Source organism: Raphanus sativus, chromosome 5 (genome assembly GCF_000801105.2).
Source record: "Raphanus sativus cultivar WK10039 chromosome 5, ASM80110v3, whole genome shotgun sequence".
In the NCBI taxonomy this organism is placed as follows: domain Eukaryota; kingdom Viridiplantae; phylum Streptophyta; class Magnoliopsida; order Brassicales; family Brassicaceae; genus Raphanus; species Raphanus sativus.
The window spans coordinates 12,188,902-12,201,051 of record NC_079515.1 but is presented as its reverse complement, the minus strand read 5'-3'; the positions used below and the strand labels follow the sequence as shown (position 1 = coordinate 12,201,051).

Sequence of the window (12,150 nt, the reverse complement as noted above, 5' to 3'; positions counted from 1 at the left end):
TATTGAATCTGAAATTTGAAGTGATTTGGTTTTTAATGAGTTTTTAGATGATTGTAGGAGAATTAGAGAATTTGGTGTGATTTTTGTTAAAACACTTTATAATCTCATCTAAAACAGTGGGATTTGTATTTTTATTTTTATAACTAAGAAACTCCTCTCAAACACTCTAGAAACACTTAAAGCATTTTAAAATCTCTAACTTAAATTTTGTTCAATAACAGTAGATTTTAAAATGTTTTATACAATGTCAAGTTCAATAACACTGGATTTTAAAATATTTTTTAAAATCCACGTTTGAATAACAGTGGATTTGTCATTTTAATACAAATCACTTCAAATACACCCCCTAAGTGTGGTTAACTCGATCAATTTCCACTTAACATTCTTGGTGAGAATTGTTCTTTTGATGGATGATTAAAGGGAAAGTGAAATAAAATATTTAAAATCGCATAATGTATGTGTTGAATTTATTCTTCGACCCAATAACACAGCTATGCAAAAGAGGGGTGGTGAGAAAAGGTTCAGAAAACGAAATGTAGAGGATTATGTTCACCTTTAACATAAATAAAAGTATACATATGGTAAATAAATAAACAAAAATCCATATATCTCTCTGTAATCTTTACGCTCAAAGACAGTATGATAATATGTCTCCGGACAGTCCGTAAGTGTTTGTCCACGCTTCATCTCAGATTAGCTTAGTATATTTGATAATTTGAAGAAACTTCAGAAATACAAATTATATAATAGATTTTCTCAATTAATTCATTAGTTTTATAGGCTAATATATACAAAACGTATAGTTTATACAAGTGCTATTTTCCTCGTGATCACAAGAAAATTATCTGAGAAATTTGCCAATTAACCTCAAAGATATATCCAAACTTGAATCAAAAGCAAAAAGAACCTAAAAACCTTATGAAATTACTACCTAGTCTTTTGTGACCAAACAAAAAAAACATTTTTACGAATATAGCCAGTAAATCGTCTAAAGCTTTGATTGGTAGAGCATTAGCATTAGCATTATGCTCTACATTATCCAATCAACATATGTTAGAAAAACATTTAGAAAATCATTTACTAAATGCTAATGCTCTCCAAATGCTCTCTAGCAAATGTTTTCATATGAAGCTTTTGAAATAACATTTGCTTTTATAATTTATAAATTTAAGAAAAATATATACTTAGTTCACTTATTTGAGTTAATAATATTATAAAATTATTTTCATATCCAGAAAATAAAATTTGGATTTCTAAAATAAATTAACAATATAAATATTATTTTTAAAATTAGATATTTTAATTGTAAATTTTTTTTTTTGAAAAAATTTCGATATAAAACATAATTTTGAAATTAGTAAATAAAATAAATAAATTATCATTATATATATATATTTGTTTTATAATTATATTCAAATTATTTTATATCCAAAAATAAAATAAATAAAATTTTTATTTTATTTATTTAATAATATTCAAAATTAGTATATATCCAAAAATAAATTTTTATTTTAAAGAAATTTACATTTTTTTTTAAATAATAATATTTTATAATTTATTTATTTTATTACTAATTTCAAAAATTATGTTTATTTCAAAAATAATTCTTATTTTATTTCATTTATTTAATAATATTCAAAATTATTTTATATCCAAAATTATTTTTTTATTTTAAATAAATTTTATATTATTTTTTAAATAATAATATTTCACATTTAAAGGTTAATTTAATTTATGTTATTAATTAAGATTCATTATTTTTAATAACAAATATTACTAATATATATATATATATATAATCTAATCTATATATATATAATCTAATATATATTATTTTAAAATAAATATATTATATACTAACTTTTATAAAAAAATTAAAATTGAATACTGCTACTGCTCTACCAATCATCTTATTAAAAGTTTTAAATAGAGCATACAGCTTCTGCAGCATACTGCTTCTACAACATACTGCTACTGCTTCTTCATTAGATGTACCAATCGAGGCATAAGTCGTCTGAGTTGTATTTCAATCGTCTGGAACCAGTTTATCATAAAAATAATTTATAAATTTTGTAAAAAAATATTTTGATGACTGAAAAATTAAAATAATGTAATTATAAACAGTTTTAAGTGATATAAATTAAGATATGATAAAATTTATTTGTTTTCAACATAAATGAGTGGAAGTAGTTAATTATGATATTCTTTGGTTTAGGGGTTTGGCAAATATATGTTGTAGTATTATATGTATTCCTAGGGTAAGATTTTGAAAAGCTGAAATTTTTTTTCGAAAATTAAATTTTATCTGTGTTTATTTCTGTGTATAATAAACACTTTTCAAGTTAATTTGATGTTATGAAGCGTTTAATTAGATAATTAAGTTTATGGGTTATTTTTAGAGTTTCGACGATTTATATTTCAGTCGTCTGGTGAATAATTTTACCCAGACGACTTATATTTCAGTCGTCCACATCGTACCGAACCGTTAATTTTACCAATGTAAGTTTTAACCTAACCGGATCATTTACTGGACATATAAAAACTATTTTTCCACTGTTTCACAATTTTTCGAAACATAGCGCCGTTTCTCTTGAAAGGCGATTTCGAAGACAATATCAAAGGCAGTGTTTTCAAAACCTGATCGGACCGGCCGGTTGAACCGGTCCGACCGAGACTCGCTGAAGAAGCCGAGTCCGGTTCGGTTTAAAACCCGGATTTGACAAAAACCAGTAAAACCGGCTGAAACCCGGTAAAACCGGTGATCCAGTTTAATTTTAAAACCCGGTTCTTAAAAATTAACATATAATTAAGTATTTTTAATTATTACTAGCTAAAATTTAATATTTTACAATTAGCGTTCAACTATCACTATTTAATTGATTTTTTTATTTTTCTAAGAAAAAATATGAAAAATATATTTTTGACTCTCATATACTATTTTTATTTTACCATATTCTTAAAATTTGAAATGTTAGTTGTAAAAGTAAATAAATATGATTGTTTTAGCTGTAAATCATTTGTTTTTTTTTTAATTTTTAGTTTACATAGTAATCAGATTTATGTTTGTTGTTTATTTTGAGTTAATAAAAAAGAATAGAGAAAGTATTATATGTAGAAGTAAACTTTATATAGTATAAATATATAATTATATACATTTTTATATCAATAAAAACCCCGGTTCGACCGGTTGAACCGGTCTAACCAGTCAACCAGTAGCTTCACCGAGTCGGTATCCGGTCCGATTTTCAAAACATTCAAAGGTGATAAGACAAAAACCCTACCGTGATCGTGTTCCGCCGTTCTCTTCGACAGTAATCTCTCCGATTATGACAAATCTCGTTTCTCCTTCATGTTGTAGAGTATTTTCGTAGTTTAAGCTGACCATCCGCTTCCTTTTTTTCAGATCTGAAATCTCCTTTGTCAAACTCCGCCGCCGGTATGTTATTTCTCATGTCTTAAGGCGTTTAGCTGTCGGAACACCCTAAAAATTGTAGTCTTGATTCTTCTTTTCCCTTCGATTTGCAGATCTGTAACCGCTTGGGACCACATATTCTCTGACCATATCTTCTCCGACCATATCTTCTCCGACAATATCTTCTCCGACTGTAAGTCTTCCGTCTTTTGTTTAAAAGATGGTTGTTGTAGTGTTTGTTGTAGTATTTTACTGAAAGACTACTCGGACGACTTCTAGGAAGTCTTCTACGATGTCTTACTCTCCGAAGATCTCACATGGTGCTGCACTCAAACATGTACTGCGATATCTTAAGGGAACAACGTCTCTTGGTCTTGTGTTCCGACGAGTAAGTAAAACAAAGCTAACCGGATATAGAGACTCAAGCCATAATATTGACGAAGATGACGGCAAGAGCACCACGGGTCGTATCTTCTACCTTAATGATTGTCCTATTTCCTGGTGTTCACAAAAAGAAGAGACAGTGGCGCTATCTTCATGTGAAGCTGAGTTCATGGCTGCTACAGAAGCTGCGAAACAAGCTATCTGGTTACAAAAATTGCTCGAAGAAGTGACAGGAAAGGCGTGCAGACGAGTGGTGATCAACATAGACAATAAATCTGCAGTAGCTCTCACCAGAAACCCTGTATTTCATGGACGAAGCAAACATATACATAAGCGTTATCACTTCATACGGGAATGCGTCGAAAACGAACAAGTAAACGTTCAACATATTCCAGGCATATCACAAAAGGCTGATATCCTAATTAAAGAAGAAACAAGTACAAGGAAATGAGAGAACTTGTTGGATGGAGTTCAAGATTTGAGTAAAGTTAACTTCAAGTTTAAATGGGATAATGTTGGAAGTAAACTTGATGTTAACTTAGAGTCCAAACATACTAATTCTATATAAGTTAGGATTAGGAGAAAAAGAAATATGAAATATGTTAAGTTAAAGGAGCTTATGAAGTTTGAAGATCTATATAAGGAGATATTGGTTTGTGATATCACTTGTGAGTTTGTGAGAGCTTATGTTTTTGAGAGAGTTTTCTTAAGCTAATAATAAGAGTTAAGTTATTCTTATTAAGATCTTTTAGTTCATACTTTGTGATTAAAACAATAATAGCAACCCAGTTTTTTTCCTTTCACAGCCCTTACAGTTTTACCACTTACTATTACTACTGTTACTGTACATTTCGGATATCAAAATGGCTAAATGAGTAATAAGGGATAAGATCAATGCATATCAAAATTACGAATATTCAGAACTCAAGTCGAAATTCACCTAAAATTTTGGGTGAAAGGTGAGAGAACATTCGAATAAGTAAGTAGCAACTCACAACTTTTGTGACATGTTCTCTTCAACTAGACCAGCATATATTTTACATTTGTGAAGTGATAATATACAGATTTGACAAGTGATCACCCAAAACAAAAAAAAACTAACTGAATTAGAAAGTACAAAGCTGATTATCGTAAAAAAAAAGAAGCTATCATAAGTATCTGAATATTTCCTTTCTTAAAACATTTCAAATATCCAAACAAAATTAAAGTAAAACGAATCAAAAATCAAATAAATAAGGTGAAGCATTATGGTTAGAAAATTACACGCATTAGATGATTGTAAAAAGAAACTAAACTTTTTTCCTGATAAAAATACAAAAAAGAAAACATCTCTAATCAAAATCGCACTTGGCTGTTAAAACATGTCTTTGCAGTACAAAAGTCACCAATAATATTAAAAAAAAGCTCTTACGAAACACGGAGTTCAAATGATCTAGCATCTATAACGACAAATATATAATAAATGATTCAAATTAAATAATTAATAATGTCGGATTAATAAGTGGTGTTTATGTATAATCGGTGAAATATATTGCTGACGTCTTATAGGCACGCCTTTGTGTCTGTAGTTGCTGAGCCGTCGAGATACTTTCAGATCTGCAACTCTTCGATGTTTCATTTAAAATAGTAGATTTGCATTGCAAACAAGATCAATAAAATAACTGCAAACACACAAATCTGCCGAGCTTTATTAGGACTCTAGACCTTTAGAACGCGGGTCACACATCTAAAAAATTCAAAAATGTTTATAATCATATATTTCAACAACTGAAAAAAACCTCACGTATGGATGATGCATCAACAAATGACTGGTGATATCAATATGAAATTTCAGATATACTTGATCGTGTCTAGCTTTAAAGTATGTTTTAGTTTGTTTCCTAAAAGTTCTCCTAGCTACTTTTCAAAGTTTTATGATAGTTTCTATTAGTGATGGACCTAACTCACAACCAAAAACTAGCTCATGAGTGGATGATTATCCATACATATATATATTGCCAAATGAACCATATCACCACCGATGTGAGATATATTAATAGCCCTTCTCGAGATGTGGGTGAAAAACGATCCAACGGAAACAGTCCATGCCCAATATATCGGACATACCACATCAATATGGGCCACTTATACATGCTACATAGGTAGGAAACTCTTTATGTGAGAAATTATATGATGGACTTTCACCATAGACTCTGACATCATATTACTGATGAACTTAACTCACATCCGAAAGCTAACTCATGAGTGGAAGATTACCTATACATATATATATTGCCCAAAAAAACATATCACCACCGATGTGGAATACATTAATAGTTTCCTCAAACTTCAAAGTAATATGAAAAATTAAGAATCCATCCCAAGAGCTAATAATGATTATATCGGATCATGGCATGTAACATATTGTGGTTTGTGTTTGTATTGTTTTGCGTCATCATCAAACTGAAATCGACATTTCTTTTTGCAGGAAAAAATAATATATGACAATTTTAAGCTCTAACTTATTTTAGCATTGAAATGATTTATTATCTTTGACTAACTCGTGGATCGGTCAGTCGGTCAGTCGGTCAGTCGGTCACGGTTGGCATGATAACCCTAAATCGATCTGACCCTAATTCTAGAATACTATTTTAAGGTTTGTAGGGCTAGTTAGCTAAAATGTTTTTTTTTCTTTGACAACAGCTAAAATGTTTCTTATCGCATCAAAACCAAAATATTCGGGTGTAGTTATTTAAGTTCCTGATTCACCATTAATACACGAAGACTATAAATCTACCATGGACTTAACAAACAAACAAATTCAATAATCCTATTAAAGCTTACAATATATGCACATAGGCTATTTCGTTATTAATAGAAAATACTAATTGTGTTTTAGAAACAGATCAAACAGTTAGATAGTGATGACCAACAGTTCTACCCAACGAAAATGACTTTTACTACTTTTTGGTAGATATTTTCCGACTATGTTGAAGATGGAAATATTGGACACTGATTTTTGAGATGATATGATAATATTTTAAAGAAAATAAGAAGATATAGTGCTTGGTATCCTACAAATATCTATGAGACAAAAACTTATAAGACCACCTGTCTCAGAGTGACGCACACAGACCATGAACTCGTTCATAGTTATTTAATTTATTTATATAGTCTATTGCCATAATTCCTTAATGTGGAATCCAGCGAATCTTATACGACAACGGCAAAGATTAGAGTAAGATCGCATGTATAAATCTCCTCGACACTTGGAGAAAGCTTAGTGGTTCTTATGTGTATCAACTTAAAATAATGAAGCACCGTTAAAGTTTTACAATTCTGCTTTTAATTAACGAACTAGATTTTGATCCGCGCTTGAAAGCGCGGAATATTTTACGATGAAAAATTTCACTAATAATATAACAAATATTTTGGTAATTTTAAAGAGTGTGTTTAGAATATTTTTGCATTTAAATCAGTGTTTTTTAATTCAACCCGATTGTGATTATACCGGTTAATCCGGAGATCTAACAATTCAATTTAAGTTTTTAAAATATTCATATTAAAAAAAAATCATTAAAATCCGAGACTAACCGATTGAACTGTTGGATGACCGATATGTAATCTAATTTGATTTAAATTATAATAATTTCATAATTTGTAATCTTATAATCCAAATTTTAAAATTTATTATTTTGCAATTTATAAAATTATGACGTTTCTACAAAATTTTAAAAAGAAATGATAGATATAAAATAACTAAGATTAATTATTGTATTGTTTAGAAATATTGATAGTAGTATAAAAATATATTGTTTGGAAACATTGATAGTAGTATAAAGAAATAAGTATATTGTTTGAAAACATGGATAATAGTATAAAGAAAGGATCATTAATAATTTAATGTAGGTTTAATTATAAAGTATAAAAGTGTATTTAATTTAAAAACTTACAAAATAAATGTTAGGTCCAACAGAATGTTTCTGTTTTAATAAGATAGATGAGCTAAAATATTAAAAATAACTATAATTAATGTATGTATCAACTCGTAGATCATATATATACGTGGCAACAAGATATAAATACCAAATAACTTTAGAAAATAATGATTTTCTATTGGATAGATGCTCGCGTACGCCAAGTTACATGTTACCCAATGCTTAACATTATATTTTTAGTCCTGAATGAATATCGAAAATGATTAATTAGTAGCCCAAGGTCCTCGCTTGGTATTCATGAAAATGATGAAGTTTGAGTGACTTATCATTAGATTTAAGCCCCAAACTAGGGATATCAATCAATTTTATCATTTAGATTTCATTTGATTAGTCCGACATAGCCTTTTTCAGCTTTCTTTTGGTTCGGTTTAAATTAGATTGTTTTATATACTTAATTTAAACCTAAAATCTCGGCCAAAGAAAAAAAAACAGAGAAAATGTACCAGCAAGAAGGGGCAATTTAGTATTTTTCGGATGATGCCTTTGGGGATGAAGAGTTGGACAGACAAAAAAGGATATATATATACGGGGGACTTGTGAAAACGACATGTTAAAAGAGGGAAAGAGAGCTCCAAGTTCGACTTTTTTCTTTTTTTCTTTACCTTCTCTTTGTAATACTAAATATTCTTCTTTTTCCGACTATATCTACAATTCTAATTCTTTTTTTCTTTGGATAACTTTTGATGAATAGATTAATTATTCTTTTTACTACATAAGAGCTCGTATAACTATTTTTGTAATTTAAGATTGATAAATTATATATAGTGTAAAAGGTACATATATATTGTATATTTCCATAGAATCTTGCCTTTTGATAGTGATAACCTTATAGTTTAGATTCTAGAAAGAACATAACTCTACAAATGTAAAAAGATCTTTGTCTTGTCACTAGTCTCTATATTTATAGAAAACAAACAAAAAGTGATGGAGCCAAGGAGTTAAGAGTGCGTGAGTGCGTGCATATATAAATACTGGAAGGGGTTGTGAGAAAACAGAACACAACACAACGCAAAGGCAGAACAGAAAAACACTTAGGTTTCATAAGACATACAGAAGGAGATTTAAGATATACATCTCTTTTCTAGCTTTCATTTATAGAAAAAAAAAGAAGATAAAGGATGAGTTTGTGGGGAGTGATGGGAGCAGAATGGGGAATGGTAGAGAAAGGTTGGAGAAAAGGACCTTGGACTGCGGAAGAAGACCGTCTTTTGATCGATTATGTTCGGCTTCACGGTGAAGGCCGATGGAACTCTGTGGCGAAGCTCGCAGGGTTGAAGAGAAATGGAAAAAGCTGTAGGTTAAGGTGGGTTAATTACTTAAGACCAGACCTCAAGAGAGGACAAATCACTCCTCATGAAGAAACCATTATCCTTGAGTTACATGCTAAGTGGGGCAACAGGTAATTATTTTAAGTTTTACTTGTTTATTTGCATTTGATTTTTTATTTGCTTTTAAGTTTATACTTATGTGTAAGCTTACTCAAATAAGTAGCTTTTGTCTTCTTCTTTTTTATGGTTTATCGTCTAATAATTTTTGCAACTTAGGTGGTCAACAATTGCTCGTAGTTTACCGGGAAGAACAGACAACGAGATCAAGAACTATTGGAGAACCCATTTCAAGAAGAAGACAAAATCTCCAACTAACAATGCGGAGAAGACGAAAAACAGAATCTTGAAGAGGCAACAATTTCAGCAGCTAAGACAGATGGAGTTGCAGCAAGAACAACAGACGCTTCAATTCAACCAAATTGACATGAAAAAGATGATGTCTTTACTAGACGATGGCAATAATAACAACAGTTGTGATAATAACTTCAGTAGCAGTAGTAGCGGCAGAAGTGGCGAAGGCGGTGCCTTCTATGTTCCTCATCAGATCACACACTCAACAATAGTTTCTGGTTATGACCCAAATGGTAATGGGTTTTTCCCGGTGCCAATATCTGAAGCTAATGTCAACGAAGATTACAAAGTTTGGGATAGTTTATGGAATCTGGATTTAGAAGGACAAGGAAGCTTTGGTGGTGGTGCTTGTGTCCCAAGGAAGAACTGTTTCCAGAACGTGTCTATTCCCTTCTATTAGCTTGAGTTTTTAAGTGTCTTACCTGGCGGAAAATGAAAAAAAAAATAAAACTTTCTGTCAAGTTAGGTCTACTTTTAGTTTGGTTTGGTTTTATCTTTTCTGATTTTGGATTTAACATAAGTAGTTCTGTTACCAGTGTGTGTGTGTGGATGTTATAAGAAGCTCATTTGGGCAACGCCACGTTAACGAGTGATGTAGAAGAAAGTCTGTGGAAGAATTGTGTGTCAATTGTAGCACAAGAAAACTCAATCGAATATATCAAAAACAAAATATTATTACTAGCAAATTCTTCTCTCGGAAATATTCTTCAAGATGAGACGAACAGAGTAGAGTAGATCATTTTTTTTTCCCGTCTAATGGAATATATTAAAGGGGCTGAGCCCATGAAACCGAGTTACAAACTAAGCCCATTAAAAGGGCCATCAAAAGAAAAAAACAACAAAACAGACTGGGCCTGAAGCCCACACGACGCCACGCGTCCCCAAACTTTCGCCACACGCCCACGCGTTGCAATCTAATCTCATGCGCTTGACGCGTCTCCCACTCCGCTCCTCGAGATCCGAAACATCGCATCAATGCTCAGGACGTCGGTGCTTGCCGGAGAACCCGAAGCAATCACCGTTTCGCCGGATCTCCTCGTTGCTGGAGCGCACGACCACCTCTTCAACGCCTATTCTTCCACGGAGAGCTTCACCGGAACCGTACCGAGCTCTCTCCTCCAGGCTAGAAATAGACCCCATTCGTACCCTTGAAACCCACACCGTCGCTTCTTTCATCGGCTAGACCCATCAGACCGTCGGGCTCACAACCGAAAGCGACGCCGAGAACCACCACCAAGACAGAAAAGGAAAAGTTTCAAACTTCCACCAGATCCGCCGTCAAAACGCAAAGACCGTTCGACGCGGAAGCCAATAGCCGACCGCTCACCCTAATCGGATAGGTGCAACAGCGGAGACTTTAGCCGGCCGTCCACCGTAGGAAGGTGCGGCGCCGGAGACAAAGACAAACCAAGAAAAAACCGATAAAAGATCTAGACTAAGCTTAAAAGAAAACATGAAAGAAACAAGGAGGCCGGACCAACGGTGTCTGTGGTAGCCCACCCGTCGGCCGGAAACAAAAGCTCACGGCGGAGACGCTATAGAGAGGTCAGAGAGAAATTCTAGAGAGAAAACAAATAATTATTTTTTTAGAGAGTAGATCATTTTATAACAATATACTTTTTTATCTATATTATTAAAACAAATTAGAGTAGATCCGCGTTACGTGGATAATGATAATTTGAAAATAATTTAAATAGCTAGAATAAATATTTTTGATTTTTGTTTACTGTTTGTTTTTATTTTAACTTTTTCTATATTAGCATGAATCATTATTTTATTGATTTTTATATTCTATTCAATTTCATTTTCATTACAATTAACTTAATTGTTCCTTACGATTAATAACATTATTTATTTAAAGTTTTAGTCTTTTTTTTTTTACACAATAAGATACTAAGATAAATCTTAGTACGAATCAGCAAAAGCCGAATTGCGAGTATCTATCCAATATGGCACCCCGGTGTTAACATATGAGAAAACACGCTTCCTTGTTCGAGCTTGTCTTGCCAGGAAGTCGCCTTGGGTGTTGCTGGATCTTTTTTTGTATACTAATTGCCCGTCTTGGTAGGACATCCATAGAGTTTTGAACTCGTTGAGTTCAGCTGCAAAAGCTGCCAATCTTCCGGTGACTCGATCATTTTGACCAACTCCTGAGAGTCAGTAACAAAATAGTTGCAGTACCGATGATGGCGAGACAAACATTTCAAAGCCCATACCAAACTTTTTAGTTCGGTGTGTAGTGGCGAGAGTTGCCTGTGACAGCCTTGAAGTCCAAGTAGGTCTATTGATCCATCTTGTAGTTGCAGGATCCATCCTACTCCACTTGTATTGTCCTCCTTTTTCCACGATCCATCCACCCTACATATGAATGTAGGTCTTACTGGAGGGTCCGGTGGTGTATTATCAAAAGTGCTTTCACCTGTTTCACTCTCTTCATTGGCCAAGAACCATGCATTGCATTCCCGTGTCGCCAAATCGATAGTATCTCTAGGTGAGAATTCACGTCCATTAAACAACTTTTCGTTTCGGGCTTTCCAGATATACCAAATAATCCAGGGGAAGGCCCTGGTTGATTCCTCTATATTTCCACCTGCGTTGGATCTTGAAAGGAGGTAATCTATGTTGGTATAGAGATTTTCTGAAGGGAAAACTCCTGGAGCCGATGGAATCGTTGAAGCATTGCAGTGCTGGTGGGCAT

The 12,150-nt window shown here is 32.4% G+C and overlaps 2 protein-coding genes across 2 annotated transcripts; both read left to right on the top strand.

Annotated features, from left to right (window-relative positions):
• The first annotated feature begins 3,704 nt into the window (after positions 1-3,704).
• Positions 3,705-4,247, top strand: LOC130494850 (secreted RxLR effector protein 161-like). Its single transcript, XM_056985665.1, has one exon. The coding sequence runs from the start codon at positions 3,705-3,707 to the stop codon at positions 4,245-4,247; it is 543 nt and encodes a 180-aa protein (XP_056841645.1).
• A 4,519-nt stretch (positions 4,248-8,766) lies between these two features.
• On the top strand, positions 8,767-10,056 carry LOC108860499 (MYB-like transcription factor EOBII). The gene is made up of 2 exons (XM_018634367.2): positions 8,767-9,172; positions 9,318-10,056. Exons 1-2 carry the CDS (start codon positions 8,892-8,894, stop codon positions 9,850-9,852), a joined length of 816 nt encoding a protein of 271 aa, XP_018489869.1. The 5' UTR covers positions 8,767-8,891; the 3' UTR covers positions 9,853-10,056.
• The last annotated feature ends 2,094 nt before the right edge of the window (positions 10,057-12,150 follow it).

Bases quoted from the DNA above. Each gene is read 5' to 3' on its own strand.
- LOC130494850 (XM_056985665.1), top strand. From the start codon at position 3,705: ATGTCTTACTCTCCGAAGATCTCACATGGTGCTGCACTCAAACATGTA.
- LOC108860499 (XM_018634367.2), top strand. From the start codon at position 8,892: ATGAGTTTGTGGGGAGTGATGGGAGCAGAATGGGGAATGGTAGAGAAA. The intron at 9,173-9,317 runs GTAATTATTTTA...TTTGCAACTTAG, and splicing joins CATGCTAAGTGGGGCAACAG to GTGGTCAACAATTGCTCGTA.